General features: G+C 37.1%; 1 protein-coding gene across 1 annotated transcript in view; it reads left to right on the top strand.

The window, feature by feature from the left end:
- tns3 (tensin 3) overlaps positions 1-22655 on the top strand; it is a 52978-nt gene continuing 30323 nt past the window's right edge. Inside the window, exons 1-12 of the mRNA XM_015386893.1 lie at positions 1-342; positions 11210-11381; positions 11621-11671; positions 11795-11917; positions 13484-13548; positions 15142-15225; positions 16282-16397; positions 16843-16903; positions 17057-17132; positions 17233-17362; positions 17585-17650; positions 20194-20295. Of these exons, the coding sequence (XP_015242379.1) occupies positions 11232-11381; positions 11621-11671; positions 11795-11917; positions 13484-13548; positions 15142-15225; positions 16282-16397; positions 16843-16903; positions 17057-17132; positions 17233-17362; positions 17585-17650; positions 20194-20295 (1024 nt within the window). The 5' untranslated portion in view covers positions 1-342; positions 11210-11231. The remainder of the gene's footprint in view (positions 343-11209; positions 11382-11620; positions 11672-11794; positions 11918-13483; positions 13549-15141; positions 15226-16281; positions 16398-16842; positions 16904-17056; positions 17133-17232; positions 17363-17584; positions 17651-20193; positions 20296-22655) is intronic.

A 22655-nucleotide genomic window follows, 5' to 3' on the forward strand; every position in this document is an offset into this window, starting at 1 on the left:
ACAGCGCGGTGGGAAAACTATCCTTTGCTAGAACTTGTGGTGGGTTTAACATATCACTGTCTGTGCTGGAGGAGTTGAACTCTACGGAATATTTAGGAGCCGAACAAATACTTACATTTTTCACCTTGAAGAAAAGGAAAAAAGCAGAGGAGAGCTAGAGGATTGTTATGAGAAAATAAAGGCCCCTGGGATCACATTCCAGCAGAGCATAATGAAGCTCTCAGTGCGCTCTGCGCCTGTATGACGGGCGGAGCGCCGTTTGGATCTCAGCGCACTCATTCTCTGTCAGCACCTTTGACTGACTCAACTATATAGACCAGACTTCAAGCTTCTCCTCAAACGGTAAGCCACGTTTTCTGCGTTTTCTTCTTTTTTCATGGCTCAGGGGGTGATTTAAAGTCTGGTCAGTAATTAACTTGAGATTTTCTGACTCTTTTAATGGTTTATTGCTAACTTTTTGGGATAGTTTGTAACATTTTCTCGATTACATTGGACAAACTTTGGTATATCCCTTTAACCAGTGAGCAGAAATCATGGCACAATTTGCAACTCTTATTATGGACATCACCTGAAATATGTTTAAGTGGGTTTAAAAGTCAGATAAATTACTGTAGCTAATTAGAAAGAGAACTTGTTGGGATTTGTTTTATATAATTTTCTACTTAATATGAAAAGGTCCCATTAAGAGTATTTAATAAAATTCCTTTCAGCCTGGCTGGACCCTCATTTATTGAGGTGAATTAACTGTAATTCGAGGTTTCTTGATGTCTTTGGGTTCTGGTTCACTAAGTATCCTTTTTTTTATATATATATATATACCTATAATGTAAAACATATGGGATCGTGCTTGAGAACGACTTGCCCCCTCAAGTTTGTAAATATGGCTCACAGAAACAAAAGGCATTACATTCCCTTTGTTGTTTGGAGTTCTCCCACTGGATAGATCATGGAGGAAAACACATTTTCTTTCTTCTTTTCTTTTTTTTTGCTCAAGCTACAGCTGCTTTGCGGTATTCGTGTCCTGAGGGCTATGCTTCTTGGTTCAGCCATTGTTGATGACTTGTACAAGTGTGCTTACATCACAGCAGCTACAGCCTCCATCACCTGGATATCAGACGCGCACCTGCATCCACACCCTTATGCGCACCTTTCTTCTAAGCACCACAAACCGTTTGTTGTTCTTTACATTTCCTAAACAAAACTCTTTTAGGATTTCCCTTTGCTTAAAAAGTATTTTATTTAAATTTAAATTACAGTTTGAGCGTTTGTTTTAAACCTTAAGCTTATGTTTGAAAATACTGTGTTTATGTCCATTAACAAACAAACACTGAGAAAAACAACAACAACACAACTGGGTGGTGAAACTTTTTCCAAAAATAAAATGTTTTAAAAAAGAACAATAAAAGAAAAATCCAAACAAATTCTACTATTGTTTCTATTTGAGTCAATGACATCAGAACAGACACTGGAAATGAGTTAGTAAACACTATATTTTAATTTTTACCTTGTCAAACTAAGGAAATTGGTGTTCATTTTACTTCAAGCTATCTTCAACTCACTTTACATCAATGAAATAAAAAATACAGCTAGTACAGTTGCTAATTTTCTCTTGGTTCTGTGTTTTTTTTTGTTGGATGAGGGGGGGAACTAGGGGCCTATTGTAGGGCTGAAACAATTAATTGTAATAATCTGGATCAATCAAATTTTGAAATAATCACCAACTAATTTAGTGCTTGATTAATTGTTAGTTGGAGTATAGAGACTCTTAAAAGTGCCTTTAGCTGACAGAGCGACCTACCTTGAGGAGCAATTTTACCAAAATTGTAAAAAAAAAAAAAAAATATGTGAACATTTTGCATTTAGGATAAAAAATAACTTTTTCATCGGTCAATATGCTCTATCCAGAACTCCTAAAGTGGGAAAGGTTTAGTTTCACCTGGTTTCATTTTGCAAAAAGTCTTCTTTTCGAAAAATAATAGTTTATTATGCTTAGCTATAATACATGGTTTGTATTTTCAGTTTAATGAGATAATTTCTTTATTATTTGTGTATTATCCCATGTTCGGTTGCAAACTTTATTGGTATGAAAAATGTACTGATATATATAAAGGACGTACTTTGTGTTGTGACAGATATTTTAGAAAGTGTATGTTGGGCAAAATGTAAATTTTTTTTTTGATTTTTATTTTGTTAGGGGCTGAAAAAAAAATCATCATAAGGGCAGAAAATGGTTTTCTTCAGATACGCTTGCCTGTAATAAATGACGATATAGTTTCACTGCATGCAGTCAAAGCTCATTCTAAACTGGTTTACCCTTTATGTTTAAATTATAAAATTACTCACATTGGGTTTTTGTTTATGGTTTGCTTCTTGCCTCTGGTGTTTACCCCGAATGAGGCCATAATGAACATATTTATATTGCAAATTTTAAAATCAAACAAGGTTGAGCATTGCTCTGTCATTCTAATTAATGCAAATATTAAAGCGGTAACACAGAGTTTTCTGCTGATATTCATGGTGGGGCTAACTAGGTGCTATCTTGTAATGTTTAGTGTAACTTTGCTTTAAATTGTTGAAAGGCCTTTCCTTATGAAATTCGGCTGTTCTTGTTTTTCCAAGTCAAACTGGTTGTTAAATGGGTGATACATTTTTTTTTCCTGATCTATGTATATCTTTGGTTTGTTCTAAAGTAAAGCTCAAAATTTTGCAGCAGCAGTGTTGAATAGGCTACATTATATCTAAATGAGGGATTTGAATAAAACCTACAAATAAAAATTGGGGGAAAAAAAATATAAGTTGATAATTCTATCATACGTTGGTTTATGTATCAAGAGGGTTAGGGGTTAGAGGTACGTTGAAGTGGAAACTTGTAGAGGGTTGGATATTAAGCTAAATTAAAAATATTAACAAAGTAGAAAACCACATGGGGAGATTCCAACATGAAATGTTTTCTCCCTTTCACAAAACAAATCTAAAGTTAGTTTGATTTTTACAGAAAAAGACTGCCGATATTTTGATGCTCTAATCAAAAGAATGGTTTCTCGAATGGATCTTTTTATGATAAAGGATGGCAATTAGGAATAAAGGCAGCAGCTAAATGAGTTATCCTGATTGTGTGGTCTGGCAAAGGGTCGTGCTCTGTAAATTTAAGACTGTGACTGTTGAATCGGATGAAGAACCAGTATATTACATTTTGTCACTGCCTTGCTGCAGGAGGCAATTTGGTTGACATGTGTAAGTCATTAAACGGAGCAAAGATTGTAGAGAAGAAAAGGGAATGAAGGCAATAAAGGGGCAAACATAGTAGGAAGGAGGGAAACGAGACTGGTCGAGTAGAGTGGGAACGTAATCCATTTTGGATCACATTCCACCATGACCTTGGAACAGAAAATGGTAATTAGGGAGTTCTTTGGGAAGCTCTGGGAGTGTAAAAATCTTAAAGCTGCCGTTTGTGCTTAAAAATGTTTTTTTGATACAGTGAGACCAGTACTAAAGTTGGAGGGTTACAAAATAAATGTGCTAAAAATACCAGACACCCACTTCTGTGACATTTTTTCAGTTGCTGTCTTGGTTTGTTTATTTCAGTTCTTCAAGCTTGAATGGGTGTCAAAGCCACAGCATAAACATACTGAGGCCCTGACAGGAAAAGGCCAGAACAAACTGTGGCCTTGTCCTTCTGTCTACTCTTACTCTAGTCATGGTGGACTAGTTGGTACCCCACAATATTGAAATGCAGACTTTTTTAACATATGAACTTAGATTAAGTTCGGAAAGTAAAAAGATTTATTGTTTTAGATAGCTGATAGACGGAAGCATAAAAATATCTATTATTCATTGAAAAACTCATTTGATTACAGTAAGTTCTTAATCAGAAAAAAAAACTTATTTGTGCAGGAAAAACATGCTGGAAATTTCCTTCACGTTGCTAAAGAATAAAGTTGGAAACACAATTACACACAGTCCAGTAACCATATGGGAGGCAACCAACCTATTTGGATATTTATAGATCTAAGTTTTGTTATGTTTGCAGACATTTTGGAGATTGTAGTTCTCCCAAGAAAACAGTGTTCTAAGCTAAATAACCCTGATTTTTCACAACATGCAAAGCAGATGCAAAATCCACCATCCTTTACTGAAGCTAGACTGCAGGATAGTTGCATGCTGAGAGTATGCAGAAATTTACTTCAGAACTTACTCTGGATTGCCACAAACCTTAATTAGTGAAATGGGGTTAGGGTGTATCCAATAAATCATGTCAAGGCTAGGGCTGAACGATTTGGCAAAAATAAAAATTGGGATTATTTTCAGTGTTGCAGTTTTTTTAATTCTTTTTCAAAATTGTCTATTTTTTTAAATTTCTGTGCAATGACCGGAAACCTTTAGATGTTTCAATCCAGGGTTTTTTATTTTTTTTATTTTTTTATGACCTTGAAAGCATTCTTCTCCAGCGTCAATTGTTGCAAAACTTTACTCTAACCTTTGTTTGGAAAAGTGCTTACTTCTACTTGTATGCATAGATCTACCTACTAGCGGGAAGTCTGTTTGGTTTTTTATAGTACCAAACCCACTTAAAACAGATAACCACCACCTAAAGGACTAGAGAGAGAGAAAGAATCTGTCTCTTGTCTTGATAAATGTAAAGTGACCAAATGTGATTGCCTCCGTGATTTGAAAATTGCCTTTTCTTAAATCGGATTATATTGCATATGCAATCAACTGCCCAGCCCTTGTTAAGAAAGCTAGAAAATAAAATCTCTCTCAAAGCCCTACTTACTAATGTCACTTATTTACTTAGCCCCTTTGTACCCCTCTGGTACTTCTATATCTCACACTTTGTATTGATCTGCAACAATTTTGTAACAATGTATGAAATTATAATTATAGAACATGCCCAGATCTCTTATTTTTTTTATCATTTGATATATTTTATGTTGTATAAGCAGAACTGTATGAAATAGGAGCAGATAGACTACTTTGATTACAGTTAGCAAAACATATTCAAACCTTTTATAATTTCCATTTGTATCATGTTATCACAATGAGACCCCAATATGTTTATCACAAGACCCATTTTAAGATTTTTAATTTGACTTATTATCAGTTAAATGAATGTCAGAATGCAAAGTGACGTAAACTACTAAAGTACATCATGGACACCATTTGACCAGCTCTCAACTGATGTTAGAATCAACAGGCTATTTATAAATTATATGTCTAACCATGTGTCCCCCTGATTTTATCTGCTGGTTGACCTGCTCAAAGAAAATTGTATATTTATACAGGGTTGGTCTTATATAAAGTGTGTAATTGATTAAATGAGTGTTTTTAACATGCATGCTCCTCCTTAAAGCACATGCATATATTTAGTGTGAAACTGGAATGTTTAGATTTTTTTTCTCCTGTACTGTTAAGGGCAATTGAAAGGATAGCATTGGAAGCAACTTCTAAGTACTGGTCATGCATGTGTAAACGTGGCTGACAACTCCAGCACAGCCTAGTCAAGCACTTACCTGCAGGGTGGTTGAAGTATCTGGAGTCAGACACACCCTAATCCCCAACATCCTGACCTTTAGGAAACCTGTTTCAGCTTGCTCGCCATTGCCCTGGCAACCTGTCTCTTGAATCTTGCTTGCCTGGCTGACAGACTATTTTACCAGCCTAGTTCTTAGTCCCATGGGTGGGCTCTGGATTTTTGAACCTTTTCACAGCTTACTCTGAGCCTTTGTGAGTTAATGTTGTGCTTCAAACTAGAAACAAAAGCAGTCAGGGCAAATTAAAGACCAATTATCTGTGTTTGCGTGCTGAGGCAGGTACGTCTGAGTGAGAGAAGTAGGAGGGTTTTGTAGAAAAGATTGGTATAGTGCCACAGTACCAGCTCACCGAGTAGTGAACTTTATATTTTAACATTGGGTAGAACTTTGCACCTCTGTGGGAATGATTCGAACTAAGTAGAACCGTAAATATTGATGGGAAATTTGGAAGGTATATTTATTTTGCTATGTTTATGCAGTATTGATTTGGGTTTCCTTATTACTGAAACACATTAAGTGCCTATTTTGACTATTAAAAGTGGTAAATTTATACTCTTGTTTTAGAATGTGGTCAGAATAGGTAAAGGCTATTAATGTCATTTATTACCAATTATAAAATTACATATTTATGTCCACATTTTTTTTTCTTAAAACTAAAGTCGTTCCCAATCTCTAAGTCAACCTCTAAACTCTTTCAACAAACCAATGCTTTTTCCTCTGGGGTTGGTTGTAGCTCTAACGTTGGATTAAGCATTGTCATTCTCCCATTAGCCACATTTGTCTCGATTCCTCGCCTGTTGGGAACCCCTTTTTTAAAGATGCAACGGGTAAAGTTAAAGCTTTAACTATGTCCAACGACAGTAAAAGAAATGGGTGTGTTCAACCAATTTGGACTTTCTAAAGGTAATTTTCCTAGATCTTCAGTTATAGTAGCAAAACTGATTTTTTTCTGCAATGATTAATCTGGGTGTCAGAAACATTCCTGAAAGAAGTTGTTCCATTTTAAGATCATATCATTAATCGATCATCTGCTGCAAATGTACAGGTGCTGGTCATAAAATTAGAATATCATGAAAAAGTAGATTGATTTCAGTAATTCCATTTAAAAAGTGAAACTTGTATATTATATTCATACATTACATACAAACTCATATATTTCAGATGTTTATTTTGTTTAATTTTGATGATTACAAATGACAACAAATGAAAATCTCAAATTCATCATATCAGAAAATTAGAATATTGTGAAAAGGTTCAAAATTGATGGCCCCTGGTGCCACACTCTAATCAGCTAATTAACTCAAACCACCTGCAAAAGCCTTTAAATGGTCTTTCAGTCTAGTTCTATAGGCTACACAATCATGGGGAAGACTGCTGACTTGACAGTTGTCCAAAAGACGACCATCGACACCTTGCACAAGGAGGGCAAGACACAAAAGGTCATCGCTAAAGAGGCTGGCTGTTCACAGAGCTCAGTGTCCAAGCACATTAATAGAGAGGCGAAGGGAAGGAAAAGATGTGGTCGAAAAAAGTGTACAAGCAAGAGAGATAACCACACCCTGGAGAGGATTGTGAAACAAAACCCATTCAAAAATGTGGGGGAGATTCACAAAGAGTGGACTGCAGCTGGAGTGAGTGCTTCAAGAACCACCACACACAGACGTATGAAAGACATGGGTTTCTGCTGTCGCATTCCTTGTGTCAAGCCACTCTTGAACCACAGACAGCGTCAGAAGCGTCTTGCCTGGGCTAAAGAGAAACAGGACTGGACTGCTGGTGAGTGGTCCAAAAGTCATGTTCTCTGATGAAAGTAAATTTTGCATTTCCTTTGGAAATCAAGGTCCCAGAGTCTGGAGGAAAAGAAGAGAGGCACTTCATCCACGTTGCTTGAAGTCCAGTGTAAAGTTTCGACAGTCAGTGATGGTTTGGGGTGCCATGTCATCTGCTGGTGTTGGTCCATTGTGTTTTCTGAGGTCCAGGGTCAACGCAGCCACATACCAGGAAGTTTTAGAGCACTTCATGCTTCCTGCAGCTGACCAACTTTTTGGAGATGCAGATTTCATTTTCCAACAGGACTTGGCACCTGCACACAGTGCCAAAGCTACCAGTACCTGGTTGAAGGACCATGGTATCCCTGTTCTTAATTGGCCAGCAAACTCTCCTGACCTTAACCCCATAGAAAATCTATGGGGTATTGTGAAGAAGAAGATGCAATACACCAGACCCAACAATTCAGAAGAGCTAAAAGCCACTATTAGAGCAACCTGGGCTATCATAACACCTGAGCAGTGCCACAGACTGATCGACTCCATGCCACGCCGCATTGCTGCAGTAATACAGGCCAAAGGAGGCCCAACTAAATACTGAGTGCTGTACATGCTCATACTTTTCATGTTCATACTTTTCAGTTGGCCAACATTTCTATAAATCCTTTGTTTTTATTGGTCTTCAGTAATATTCTAATTTTCTGATATGATGAATTTGAGATTTTCATTTGTTGTCATTTGTAATCATCAAAATTAAACAAAATAAACATCTGAAATATATGAGTTTGTATGTAATGTATGAATATAATATACAAGTTTCACTTTTTAAATGGAATTACTGAAATCAATCTACTTTTTCATGATATTCTAATTTTATGACCAGCACCTGTATTGTTCCACCACATCCCACATGGACTCTATGTTGTGATAAGCTTACATTATAGTTACATTATAGTTACACACAGCCATATAGGAACAGTAAACATGTTGCATGTTTTTCATTGCCCAGACTGATGAGCTGGTTGCAATTGGCTTCAAGAGCCGACAACTTTTGAGCCCAGGGATGGGATTGTTCACACCTAGCTTGTAACAAGTGGTTCTGTGAGCAGCTTCCTTCTCTTACAACAATGCTTTTATGTATACATGACTGATGCACATAGGGTATTTTCATTGTATCAGACCTTTCTTTGTTATTTGAATCAGTGGTTCCCAAACTTTTTTAGACGCCCACCCTTGTGGTCCCAACCAGGTTAGTGCATCCCTGATACCCCGAATTTTTAAAGAGGACACAAAAATGTTTTTAAACAAAACAAAGCTTTTTTTGTTTTGTTTTGTTTGTTTTTTTAGGCAGCATGTTGAATCCTGCTTAAATAACCAGAACACACATTGAGACAAGAACGAAAAAAATTGCAGTTACAATAACATAAACCTGTCATCATAAAACCTTATGGAAATCCTTTGGAAATTAGAACTGTTTTTTTTTTTTTATTTAAATTGTAATAACGTACCAACAGGATCCTGAGGATTTTCATGTGCAGTGAAATAAATAAAGATACACCTGGATCAGTCAAACCTCCACAGAAAACCTTAAATGTCTCTAAAGGGGGATTCAGACTGAATTGGATCATCTAGCTGTGTTTGTTTTCTCACTTTGTTTATTTCATGTATCTGCTCCTCAATCTAAGACTCACAATTTACACCACAAAATAGAAACTTTGATTTGTGTCCTATGATGACAGAGACAAATTTGATATAGAGGTATAGAATAACAAAAACAGAGAGAGAGATGGCCTTGATAAAGCTTTTATTAATCAGATAAATAAGATGTTACTTCCTGATTGTTTCACAGCAGTTACATTCCGGAGCTAGAGATGCCCATGGCAACACATCTCAGCCATTTGACTGATTAAATAGTTTTGATAACAAGCACTTGCATGTGACTACTCACAATTAGCTGCTGAGTGTTTCAAATAGGCAAAGCAAAAAAAGCATTGTATTGTAATGCTATGACGCATTGCTGGTCATTCATGTCTAAAAGCCTCCAGGCATAGCTGGACTAGGCAGTAATAATTTTTGCTTATTCTTTTTGTTTTAAAATTTCAGGGTTCTCAAAATGATCGAGCAAAATGGACGATTATCATTACCTTCCAAAATGTTTGCTCAATAAATACGTTTTATATCCCTAATCAGTGTGTCACTACAATGAGTAACTGTCACCATAAAAAAACTTTCAAGTCATGTACGAATTTTAAACAAAATGGACACCTTTATAGGATCAATTTTACCAATCTTATTGTAATTTATACAAGGTTCCCAAAGTGCTTGATGATATGTTTTTCAGTATCTTATCCGTTTTCTGTTTTCCCTTGATTATCACATGAGAAATTGTCTAAATAAGCCACTTGTTTCCACAACCCTCGAGGACCTCGACCAATGCACACTCTGTTTCCACAGTGTGTATTGGTCACAGCCCAGTTTCCCTGAGAGATGACCTCTTCACGTGGCCCATTTCATTCCAATCCAAGGGTTGGTTTAAGCCATGACTACACTGTCCCCTATTTATTACTACCCCACTGTGCCCTCTCAGAAAGATGAACTGTAGCCTATAGTTGCCTTACACATGATTCCGGATCATAGGCTCATTTTTTATTTATTTATATTTTTTATTTATATTTATAAGACCCTATGAACTGTGAAGAATTGATGTTTGTCCATTGTATATTGTTTTACTTTGCTGGGCAATGATCTTGAGACATATTTGAGTAACCTTTGGTTTCTTGCAAAGTTATTTGATTTCTGTGGGTTAAGGAATGGGGATTCTGTAGGGCTTGTTTTAGCACATCCCAGAAATGCTAAGTTGGATTGAAACCTGGAGTACTTCAGGGTTGCGTCGGAGCCCTGGGCTTGTTATTTTTCACTGCCATCAAGGAAACTAATTAGCTTGGAGGAGTACGCTTATTCTTCATTAATATTTAACAGCTTCTAAAGGGTTCTAAATATGTGACTTCACATAAATGCTGAAAGCAATGTGGGCCATCTGCAGCACACTGTTGCAACAAAATGGACATAGTTCTCCTCTTCAGTATTTTTGACCTCGTGGGTGACTGGGTATGTTCAAACCTTTTACCTTTACTTTTTTTTTAAACTCACTTCATATTATAATTTCAATCCCAGAGTGCATACAATAAAACAGCATGCTCTTTTTTTAGCCAACAAACAGTGCAGCTTCAAGGAAATGATAAGATACTAACATAAAGCATCTGTCTGTGGAGCTTCACATCCAGTTGCGTAGACTGAACTTTTCAAAGCTTGACAATGACCTGGATGACTGAGAATCTTCACAGATATCTCTATGTGGAGTTTGGAGGGGTAAATGATGACTGGATCTCTAGGGTCGGGACCGCAGTTGCAGGAAGTTCATATCTATGAACGGGGAAATGCCACCACCAAGGGATTTATAATTAGGTTGAACTGAAAATCTTTTTTTTTTTTTCTCTCTATCTCTTTAAGTTGTTTTGTTTTTTCCTTTGTCACTGTTGCTTTGACTTGATTTGCTGTGGTCAAGTAATTCAGTACCTCTGTTATGATGCTCCTTTCTCTCTGCAGATAAGTAGTAATTATCTTTCCTGTGCTAAAAAGGCATTGCTTAGTTTCAACCAGTACAGTACCTATGACACATTCCGCTAGCCGTTGCTCTGTAAACAAAGCATCCTCTATCTTGCTATGTGGAGTTTAAGTCATTCTCCAGAGATATCTGCGGGAAACTTGGTCACAATGACTAAAGCAGGGGACTTTGACCATTAAATATTGACTCAAGTAAAGTCACCTGCTTAAAATGGAACCGTTGTGAGAGAACTAATGTGCTTTGTCCTTTGTAAACGGTTTAATATGTATGTCTTTTTTTTTTTAAAGGATTAAAAGAAAAAGATTCATAATGGAGGAGGGCTACGAGCTCGACCTCACCTATATCACAGAGCGGATCATTGCTGTCTCCTTCCCTCGTGGCTGCTCCGAGGAAATCTACTCGCACAACCTAAAGGATGTCACGCGAATGCTCAAGTCTAAGCATGCAGATAATTACCTGGTCAGTGTTGATCCTCTATTTTAGCCTTAAATATTAGAAAAAAGTCATGTAATGTCAAACTCACGTACAGTATTGATTCAATCTAATACTGAAGGGTTTTTATCTCAGATATTAAAATACGAGTAATAAGTTATTAAGCATAAAGTTAAGTATTAAGACTTTATATTTCACTTATGGTTAAATAAAGAAGTAAATGAGTAAATGCTTATTTTTAGTCTGTGGTGTGCTGTTTTTCTTAGATTATTAATCTGTCAGAGAGAAGGCATGACCTTACCAAGATGAACCCAAAGGTAATGGTCTATGGCTGTATTTCTTCTGTTTTATCAAGTTATCTTATCTCATCTACATATTATGTTGAAAACCAAGATAAGTAGTGAAAGAATGTGTTCATCATGATATTTGATTTTCTTTAGACTTTGGACACAGGTTGGCCAGACCTACATGCCCCTCCGCTGGATAAGATCTGCACCATCTGTAAGGCCATGGAGAGCTGGCTGAATGCTGATCCTTTACACGTGGTTGTTATACACTGCAGGGTGAGCGTCAATTCAATGTTTTGGGTATATTCAGGTCTTGCTACCATTGCAATTCCATAAAATATGACAACCAATCTGTTGCCTGATTATATATACATCATGAGGTAACTGTTTAATTTCTAGGAATAATGTGATTTAATGGTGTATGTTAAAAATAAAAGGCTTATAAACCAAATAACCAAGGGTCTGAAAGATAAAGAGATAATGAAGTGAAAACCATGAAAATCACCTTGAAATCTAAAATTTTAATCTAATTAGATAAGAATTTCAACATAAATATATCAAAAATATTTGCTAGGATGATGAGACTGTGATCATTGAAAGTGAACCTAAGATCTTTGTACCTTGATAAAATAGCAAGCTAAGTCTTGAAAACTCTTATACCCCATTTACACTAGCCCTCTGAAACCGATCTATGCCGAGTTCGGAACAAGCTTTGATCAGTTATGCCATTTACACATCACTCTAGCACTGTTCCTTCCCTCCAATTGGCTATTGGCTATTTGATACTGCAGCTCTCAAGGCAGGAATAATGCAAACAAAAATTGAGGCGCCCATAACATTCAGAAACTTATGTTTGTTTATATTAGTGATATTTCGTCATTTGAGGAATGTCAGGCGAAGAAGGCATCCTTCTCGTTCTCGGCATCATCCCAGGACACACTAGGCACTTTTGATGCCATTTATTGTTCATAGAGTGAGAAGAAGTGAACTTTGAATTGCAAAACCGGACATCTTCAAGTTGTTACAACAAGTTGAAGATCGGCGTTGTTTGACAAAGAGGACAGGCTATTTAAGCACTGAATATTTGAGCTTAAAATTAAAATTGTTAACACTTGATGCAACAGTGCCACATATCTGTTAACCCCCCCAAAATGGATATCTAGGGACAAAAAATATTTATTTGTGCAAAAAGAAGATCACAGTACTGGCTTATATATTCCTAAGTGGTATATTCACACGTTAGTGGCATAATTGGGATTATTAAGGCAAAATTTCATGGTTGTTGACTTTTAAGTTCTAGTGTTTTTTTAATTTACTGTTTCTATTTAAGAACCATTGTTATATAATATAGTACCGCAACACAAAATCACACTCAGGCACATTATTGAAAAAACAAAGTCCTGTTTAATTGCCCTAAAAATCTTGGTGACAAAGTAATCTCTTAGTTTTCTTCTCTACTAAAAACTGTTTTTCCATTACAATAATTATTATGCATGGTTTCTACTAATGAAAAAAAAGTTTTCTCTATTTATGTTGTGTTTTCGATCATAGGGTATTTGTTAAAGTCATTGGTGGATGCTGTACAATTTCTTAGCATTTTGTCTTGCAAATCCTTGTGACTAACATTTTCAACTTAAATTAAAATGTTTGGTTGTTTTAAATGTATGTCTTGGTAAGTGAAGTATTCAGCTGAAAACACGAAAATAAAATAATATGCATATTAAAAAGATGGAGCATTTTGTTAAAATATGATATGTTATTTTTCAAACACTTTAAAATAGACTAAAACCACATATGTGCTGAATCATTCTTTGTCATGTCCTGTTTTTGTTTTTTCTTTAGGGTGGCAAGGGTCGAATTGGTGTTGTCATTTCCTCCTTTGTGCATTTCACTGACGTATCCGCCAGGTAACCACAATCAACGTTGTGATTCATGAGCGTTACTATAAATTCCTCCTTTCTTCCCCCTAAGAGTCCAGATTTATCATAACATACATGCCCTCACTCTTTGTGTTAACCGAAGAGCAAGCCATAACAATTCCTACAGACTCATTCTGTTTGGACCAAAAGCGGTGTCATTGCTTAACCACATTTGATTTATCTACCTCCTTTAATTTTGCCCTAAGGTGACTTGGAAAAAAGAACTCAAACAAAAGTTTCCTCTTCTAGAGTCAAAAGAAAACCACATTTGAGCCATGAATCACCCAGGATTGAATTTCATGAATCAGCTCAGAAGCATGTGTTTACCCTGTGATGTCCTTTGGCCAGGGTGTCTGTTTTGAGAAACCCAGACTCAAAAACAAAACCCATGTTGGTTTCTTTTTCAAACTTTGCCAGTAAGAAGCTATCAGAAGGTGAAAGGAGACCTAGCTCTGAAAACATGCCAGATTTTTTCAATATAAAAAAGAAAGATAACACATCAGGATCAAAGCATGTGGAGTATAACTTGTAAAATCAAGTTAAAAACAAAAAACGTTTTACAAAGATAAAAAAATATTATTCTGTTGCATAATTGTCAATACCTTGAAATCTAGCCTTTTTTTGAGTTGGGTATATCTAGGCATTAGTTACCCAAATATGCCATAAATCAGTCAGATTTGGACTTTCTTTAGATCACCTCCAGAAATTGGCTTTAGGTTGGGTCTGGTTGGAGGTTTTCTAAAAACTTAAAGTGTTCTTCTGTTGCTGTTTTATATCACCTGGAGAAAATACTCTGAAAAATTTGCTCATTCCCTGAATTTGGACATTTTTCTACCCTTTTCCTGACTGATCACGTCTAATATTGTGATTCCTGTAATGCTTTGGATACTCTCCATTGCCTGTGGTATGAGGTGTAAGAAAGACATGTCACAAAAAGGCTTCTAAAACAGCTAAACTTAATATGTGGATAATCACAGACAATTTAAATAATGGAAGGAATGTACTAACTGTTATGTAAAAGGTTTGAATGTGGTCATTAAATATTGATATATTTAAAAGCCATTATAGTAATTTAGCACTGTGGCTCCTTTCTGCATATGAAAAAGACTATGTTGAATGAGCAATATGGTAAAGATTTGATAAGCTATGTTTCTAAGCTGTGTTTGTCCCTAATTGGCAGAGAGTAGTTCACTGGGCTGAATGTATCAGACAGAGGAAGTGGAGGGAAAATGGTAAACCAGATTTCGAAAGCAGCAAATTAAGAGGGGAGCAGAGCCAGACAAGCAGGGGTCCACAGAATATGCAATGGGGGACTGTTGGTTTTAGGTCCGTCTGAATAAGCCAAGCTGTGCACACACTCGGGCCTCTCTCTGTCCCACTCTGTTTACTTTAGGCTGACATTCTCTTCCTCTCTGCTGGAATCCTCTGCCTCTCAACTTACTTTCCCTCTTTTTAGACATGTGTATATGTCTGCTGTGCTTTAACTAAAGTTAGGGTTAACACTATCATAATCAATGTAATCATTCTGTTGAGTCATAATTGCCTAAATGTGTAAAGCGAGTCTTTCTGTCTCCATCAAAGTGCTGATCAGGCATTGGACCGCTTTGCCATGAGGAAATACTACGATGATAAGGTCTCAGCTCTGATGACACCTTCGCAGAAAAGGTAAGACCTTTTACACAGCCGTACCCTTCCATTTAGAGGCATACTGTTTGACTTTGCATGCATCTCCTTCCCAACATTTAGGTCTCTGACTTGCTGCACTGCATAGCACACAGTCAATGTTCTGGTGGTTTTCATCTATATTTTTTGCTGAAAGCCTGCCATTGTTTGTTGTTTAAATGAGGAAAGTCTCCCATGGTGACCTGAAGTAATTCTAACCTTGTGTAATTCATCATCGCTGACACTAATACCAAACATCCTTTCAGGTTTTAAGCAAAAACAAAAAAGGAAATTTTGAAATTATCTGAGGAAAAATATGAGAGGAATAATTTCACAGATTTATGTAAAAGCTATTGCTAAAAGTTAAGTATTTCTGTACAGTTTGACACAAAAACGTGTCTTAATTTAGGCATTACCGACTATGCGCAAACTGCCAAGTGCTGTGTGTTTTTGCTTTTTTTTTTTTTAAATCTGTACTGTTTTATGCTTTTTATTATTCTTTTTTTTTGTACAGCAATTTGGTCAGCTGTGGTTGTTTTTAAGTGCTTAGCAAATAAAATAGAACTGGAGTCGGAAGCCATTCCTGACATTAAAGCTGGTTTTAGAAAGGCCCAGTTCCAGATTGTTAACCTACTCATTTTCTGATGGGTGATATTATCTTCAAGGTGTACTGTCTTAAATATTTAGCCTTGTTTATAAATGGTAGAGATTAACCGATTAGCAGGAGATCAAACTCTTATTCAGTGATCGCCCAATCCACGCATATCTCATACAAAAACTTTGAAAACCAACAATTCCTAGAAAATCTTTAAGGTGTTTCACAGAAATTTAAAATACAGCATCAAGTTTAGTATTCATGTCTGAAGTGAGTTAAAGTAATAAAGTGTAACATGTTAATATTTTCATGTTAAATTTGTAAAAGGTATATAAATATAAAACATTAACATGTTAAGTGGGAAGGAGAGAGAGAGAAAGATGCAGATGTATTGTTTTCTGCTGTTTCTATCCATATAATAGTCCTGCTGCACATTTATTTCCACATCTTTGTATTCTTTACAGGTATGTCTGGATCCTCAACAGTTTGCTAAGTGGATCCATGAAGATCAATGCCTCGCCGTTGTTCCTGCACTGCGTCATCCTTCATGGGATCCCAAACTTTGATACCGCCAGCAGAGGTTAAACTCGTAATGTTTACCAAAATACTAAACTACCAGGGTTTTTGGGAAAAGAAAGGGTTAAAGAACAACCACATCAGAGTCGAGTCTTATTTGAACTGTATTCCTCTTTCTTTTTTTTTCTCCCCTGACACTTGCATGTTCAGACACATAGAGGTTGTGTGTTTAAAAAAAAAAAAAAAAGTTATACTCTCCTAAATTCTCAGTTTGCAGCAGAGTACTGGGAATTGTTCCCTTTGGAGGTGCCAGGGTGGAAATTACTGTTTTCACTCATTTCATTGAATCAACAAGAAGTCGTCATCGCATCTCCGCGCAAAAGTCGCTCTCTCACAACAACAGCTTATCACGCTTCAGCCCTCAGCAAAATAAGCTCAGAAGTCATGCCATCAAGGCACCTGGAGAAAAAAAAAACATTAATTGTGGGCTGTTGTCTTTGTGTTTTTAGTGTGTCACCCATACATCAAGGTCTACCAAGGAATGCAAGCAGTGTACTCCTCTGGAGTCTAGTAAGTTTGTTGAACATGTGGCTTATGGTGAACTGAACATTAACTTCAACACATGGTGTTGAGATTCATTTGATACTGATTATGATAGAATTTAAGTAGCAGTTTACTTTGTCAGGCTCACTTTGACTGTATCCTCTATGCTTTCTGTTCAAGTCACATTGGTTCAGGTCACAGGGACCGAGTGTGCATCAATCTGGAGCCAGCCCAGCTCCTGAAAGGGGACATTATGGTAAGGGAAAAAAATAACAACAAAAGAATATGATCCCATGTTCCCAAAGAGGACTCTACTGCCTACTGTGACCATGCTCCTCCCCTGCTTTCCTTCCTAGATAAAATGCTATCATAAAAGTGACATGACCTCTGAGCAAGAGGTGATTTTCCGGCTGCAGTTCCACACGGGAGCAGTACAGGGTTACAACCTGATGTTTGAAAAAGAAGACATGGAGAACGCCAACAAAGGTATACCTGAAAAAGCTCTGAGGCAGGCCTCAACTTGTGGCTCCTGGTAAAGAGCTGCTCCCCAGCTTTGCAAGACTCCTACTAAGCTCAGGCTGGACGCAATCTAGCCTTTTAGGCCACAAATCTGTTTTCCAAGAAATCTTTTGTGTTCTGAAATAATTAATTGATGTTTTCTTGATTATAGATGCCTAACATTTATAGCATTCTGTGCTGTTATTATAGACCCCAGATTCCCAGACTATGGCAAAGTTGAGCTTGTCTTTTCTGAGGGACCAGAAAGAATCCCAGGTGAGTTTTTATTTTCTCATATTTTACAAAAAAATTCAATTAAGATAGACTAGTTAGAAAGGCAGAGAGTGCTTTTTATTTTCCTTTCCGTGCTTCCCACTCGGCCCCCCTGGTGAGAGGGGATGTGGAATGCAACAGAGGGGAAATGTAGTGTGAAGTGTGTGCTGACAGAGGGGTAAAGAAACCCAGCATGTGCTCCCCCAGAACCTCACTTGAGTGAAACTATTTAGGTCTGTATCTTTAACTCTGTGTTATTTATGCAATTGTGTATTTTTGTCAATATGATGGTCTCCCACCTTCTGGTTTACTGTTGATATTCTATTTTGTTTGTTTGTTTATGGATCAGGTCTAGTGAGGGAATTTTTTTTTTTTTTTGAGATAATTCATTTAGATATTTTTGTGAAGTAAAAGTGTTACCTAAATCCTTATGCCGCCTTTGTTTCCTTAAAAAATGTAAGCCTGTTTGAAGTCCCAACCTCTTTTATGGTGCTTTTACACCGAACACGTTTTGGGCATCAAAAATGTTTAAACGCCGAAACTTGGATGCTGGGTCAAATGCTGGTCAAGGTGGTTTGATATTCTGTATGCTCTTTGCTCTGCTTGTTTAGCTGCTCTGTTCTGTTGCAACAAACTAGAGAGCTGCTTTGCTTTATTGCTTTTGGAATAAGAGTTTTAGTTTTTTAAGTGAGAAAATCCACCTCAAAACATCATCTTTGCAGTCAGTTCATCAGGATTATGATCCTACTGAAAGATTGCAGTTCCTGTTCGGATCCCATGCATACCAGGGGGCGGCAGTGCTGTGAATCTCCAGTAAAAGCTCTCTGAAGCTGGAGAGCTTTTGAAGGTTTCCTTCTGCTGTTTGGAGAGGCTGGAAGTGAATATGAAGTCTTTAAGGTCTGTAGTAAAAACTGCAAGTACCGGAAAATACACTTGAATATTTTTCACTGGCAGGAAATAACATTGTTAGTTAATTTACGTATCTATAAACTGTTTTCGCCACAGTTAATTAATAAAAATGTTTTGTGCAGTAAGAATGATCAGAGCTCGTTCTCTGTTTATTGTACAATTCATTCTCCAGGCTTTTTTTAAAACCTACAGAAGAAATCATAACTTAAGTATAGTGTCTTTCCCCCCAAACAGCTGCTGGAGTAGCTTTTCTGATTTGTGGATGCTCGACATCGAGCTGTAAAAGTTCTGATTTTTTAACTCCGTCTTGAACGCTCCGAAGCCGAGACGCCAGAATGCTCTGACACCCAGACGCCCTGATACATGTCGCCGATGTTCAGACCTGCTGCAGGACCTCTCGATGCTGCCTGATGCCATCTCCCATAGACTTTGCATGTAAATCAGATGCTTTGATGCCCATAACATGTTCAGTGTGAACGCACCTTTAGTCTTTGGCTGGAAAGATGTTTGTCAAACAACATATTTCTATCCAGCTGATACATTTAAATTCAATGCCTTGCAGAGGCACCTCTTTAAGTCACTTTTATAAAATTAAGATAAATAAAATCTTTGCATTTTATAGATTTTTGCTTTTTTAATGTGAAAACAGATGTCCCTTTGTCTAATGGTATTATATGGTCTTTTTATGTCTTATTTAATGCTTCGATAAAGGCCTTACAGGTTTATTAGAGGAAATTATTAAGCAACAGCTTCATGAAGACTAAGGGATGCAGTAGAGAGGAGTTTAAAGCTAAAAGTTGGGCAATATTTAAACTTTGATCATCTGATCTAACACTTCAAACCATTATCCAGAATAGAAAGTTTGCACAAATGTAAAAACCTAACCATACAGACTAAAGAAGGAAAGTCACAGATATAAGAAATAATGTCCAAAGATCCAGGGAAACTGCAGAGTAACAGACAATATCCTTAACTCACCAAGGGGAATATGTTATCACTAGTGGATTTACACCAGGTACATTCTGCTTTATGGATAGGTGGTGTGATAAAAGCCATTGTTGAAAGAAAGCCACAAGAAGTTGCCCAAGTTATTAGTGTAAACAGCAATATGTGCAACAAGGTGCTCAGATGAGATTCGGTTTGAAATGTCTTAGCCTACATAGAAAAATGCAACTTTGTATGAGGCGAAAACTCCCACTTCATGTCACCCTAAGAACCCACCATCCTCACTTTAAAATGTGGTGGCTGCTTTATGCTGCAGGAATACTTCTATTCAACAGACAGTGAGCCCACTTATTAAGAAGTAGGGGGTGGGGGGGGGTCTGGCTATTTGTAAAGCTGTGTGAAACCCTGTATCTTTATACTCTGTCTATCATGCATTTTGTTTTTGCACATCTCAACAAATTAAATTGAAGCTTTTAGCTTTAACTTTTTATCAGTTTGATTCCAACCCAAGGTGGTAAATTCCAAATCTTGGAATATAGTCATATATATAGCTCCTGTCTTCCTGTTCCACATTGTTGGACTTCTGTTCTAAAAATTACTGATAGATATTAGTTTTCTGTATAGATGTAAGGTGTCTTATAAATCTTAAAGAGCTTTTTAAGGGTTTACAAGAATGTGGATTTCCTTTTCAGGTGCTGACAGGTGGCAAAATGGGCCAGATATTACTGTGGATTACAACATGGCAGTTTCTCTTAGCCGCTGGGACTCGTACAAGAACATCTGTGATGGTGAAGGTACAGACACTGTGCTGCTTTAGCAATATCTGTAGACATTGTTATCTTATCTCTGAGATTAAGATGGTGAATCATGCACTAAGCACAAACATTACTAGAAGTTCTTTGTATTGGTATAGAGAGAACTACAGGCAGGCAAACCAGATGTCGTTACTCATCCCACATTTTTCCATTCTGTCTCCGTGTCCCACAAATTGAAACGATGTCCCGGATTTTACTGGGTCAAATTCAGAAAAGTCAAAACTAATATTCATCGGGCACTTTTTATGACTGTAAAGAAAGCAGAGATGCATGATTGCCATAGAGCTGCTGTCGATCAAAATACAATACGCATGATGCTCTTAAAATTTCTTAATCTTAAGAAAAAAAAGGGACTTTGTTTAAAGAAAAGAAAATGCAGCCACAAAATAAGACTGTGGAATAGTTTATAACTGGGCGAGGCCAGTAAAAAATGAAAGTTATTCTGAGAGTTTTTTTGTGAAGTTTGCAGAAGTTATTTTTATATTTCATGTAGAGGGGGGTGTGATATAAATTGGCTCTGTAAAAGTGAGCAACACCAGAAATTCAGAGCTGAAAAAGCTGTGTCTCTCCTGCATTTGTTTTTCTTTGTTTTGTTCTTAGAGCTTGTCCAAATTCCGCGTTTACCTAAAAGTATTTTCCTCCTTTTTCGTTTTAATAACAAAAACAAAGTGGAACACTCTTTCTCCCACATGGGCCTTAAAATAACATCTCATGTCCGTTACCCTGTGCTTTTTAAGACCAGCAGGGTGGTTCCATTAACATTCACACCAGTTGAACTAACTTGGTATAAGTTGGAGCTGATTTTAAACAGACATTTTTTTCATGGAGCTTAAAACTTCTGCTCTCAGGCAGGCATGGTAACCTTTTATAAAGTGGAGAGAAGAATAGGTAGGGGCCAAAACGGCACAATGGCATTCAGTGTGATGAGAATAGCAAAAGTGTTGTTTTACTTTAAAGCTGGGTTCAGAGGAAGAGCAGTTCTCAGGAGATTTCCTCTTTGTTGACTCTTCAAGTGAATAGGCATGCCACACACATACAAACTCTCAGTCCAGCACACCCATATAAATGTGGGTGTATATATATTTATATACATATAAGTACTTAAAGAGCCACCCTGTTGGAGTGTCTTGTCCCAGCTGTGGTTGTCGTTCTTCACCGAACCACAGCATTCTCAGCAACCTCTCAGAATAGATCGAAGTTGTAGCGACATTAAAACCAAAATCCACCCTTTCCCAGTGTTCATTGGATGTTTTTATAAGCCAAGCTCGACTTGATGAAAACAATCTGCCTTTTTTTATTTTCGCTTTAAACACCCCAATACGTCCACACACTGTTTTAACGCCAGCTTCTGGGACTGCAATGAAAACATAACCACACAAATTTAAGATTTCATCAAAGGGAAGCAAGAGGCATCAACTGGAGAGCTTTTCTTTATCCCAGCCTTGATTCCAGAGCATTCATGTGGGATGTTTACTGCTTTGTTTTCGCATGTAAACTCTAACATATGAGAGGAAGGACCGAGAACTTTCCTGAAATTCTGCATCTACTTACCAGAAGTGCTCACACTGAACCAGCTTGCCTTAAAGACAGTAGCAACTAGTGACTTGTCTGGGGGAGGAAGCCTGGAAGCTGTTTGACACCTTAGTGATAAGGTTGTGAGAGAAAATGTTATTTACCTCACTGGCTCCGTTTTAATTGCTAGAGTGTGTTTGCTGCAAAGTGAGAATTAAGACAAAGGTTGTTTAGTTTGGTTTATTTTTGAACTTGGTTGCCGTCTTTGCTTTGCATCACTTTAGATCCTGCCTCTACTTTTTTTATACCTTACATATAAAATCAGATTTGATTTAAAAATGTATATGGGAAGACAGATCAGTTTTCTGACCTGTCTCAAATCTTTAAAAAAGCATTGTCTGTCGGTTTATACGCTGCTCAAAAAATAAAGGGAACACAAACAACACAATCTAAGTCATGTAATTTTAAATTATGTTGTGCAAATGAAACAGACAACAGGTGGAAATTAGTGCCTATTGGCAATGAGAAAGAGACACCCAATAAAGGAGTGGTTCTACAGGTGGGGACCACAGACCACTTCTCAGTACCTATTCTTATCACTTTTGAATGTCACTTTTGAATGTTGGTGGTGCTTTCGCACTCATGGTATAATGAGACACACACAAAGGTAGGGCTCAGGTAGTGGAGTTCATTCTCACACATGGGCTATCACACATGAGCCCTTGTGATCCTCAGACCTTTTGTAAGAACATATGCTGGTGCGGTTGGCCTTCTAATGCAGGACAACGCTAGACCTGTAGTGGCTGCAATGTTACAGCAGTTCTGGG

Source organism: Cyprinodon variegatus, unplaced genomic scaffold (assembly GCF_000732505.1).
Source record: "Cyprinodon variegatus isolate N-32 unplaced genomic scaffold, C_variegatus-1.0 Scaffold380, whole genome shotgun sequence".
Taxonomy (NCBI): domain Eukaryota; kingdom Metazoa; phylum Chordata; class Actinopteri; order Cyprinodontiformes; family Cyprinodontidae; genus Cyprinodon; species Cyprinodon variegatus.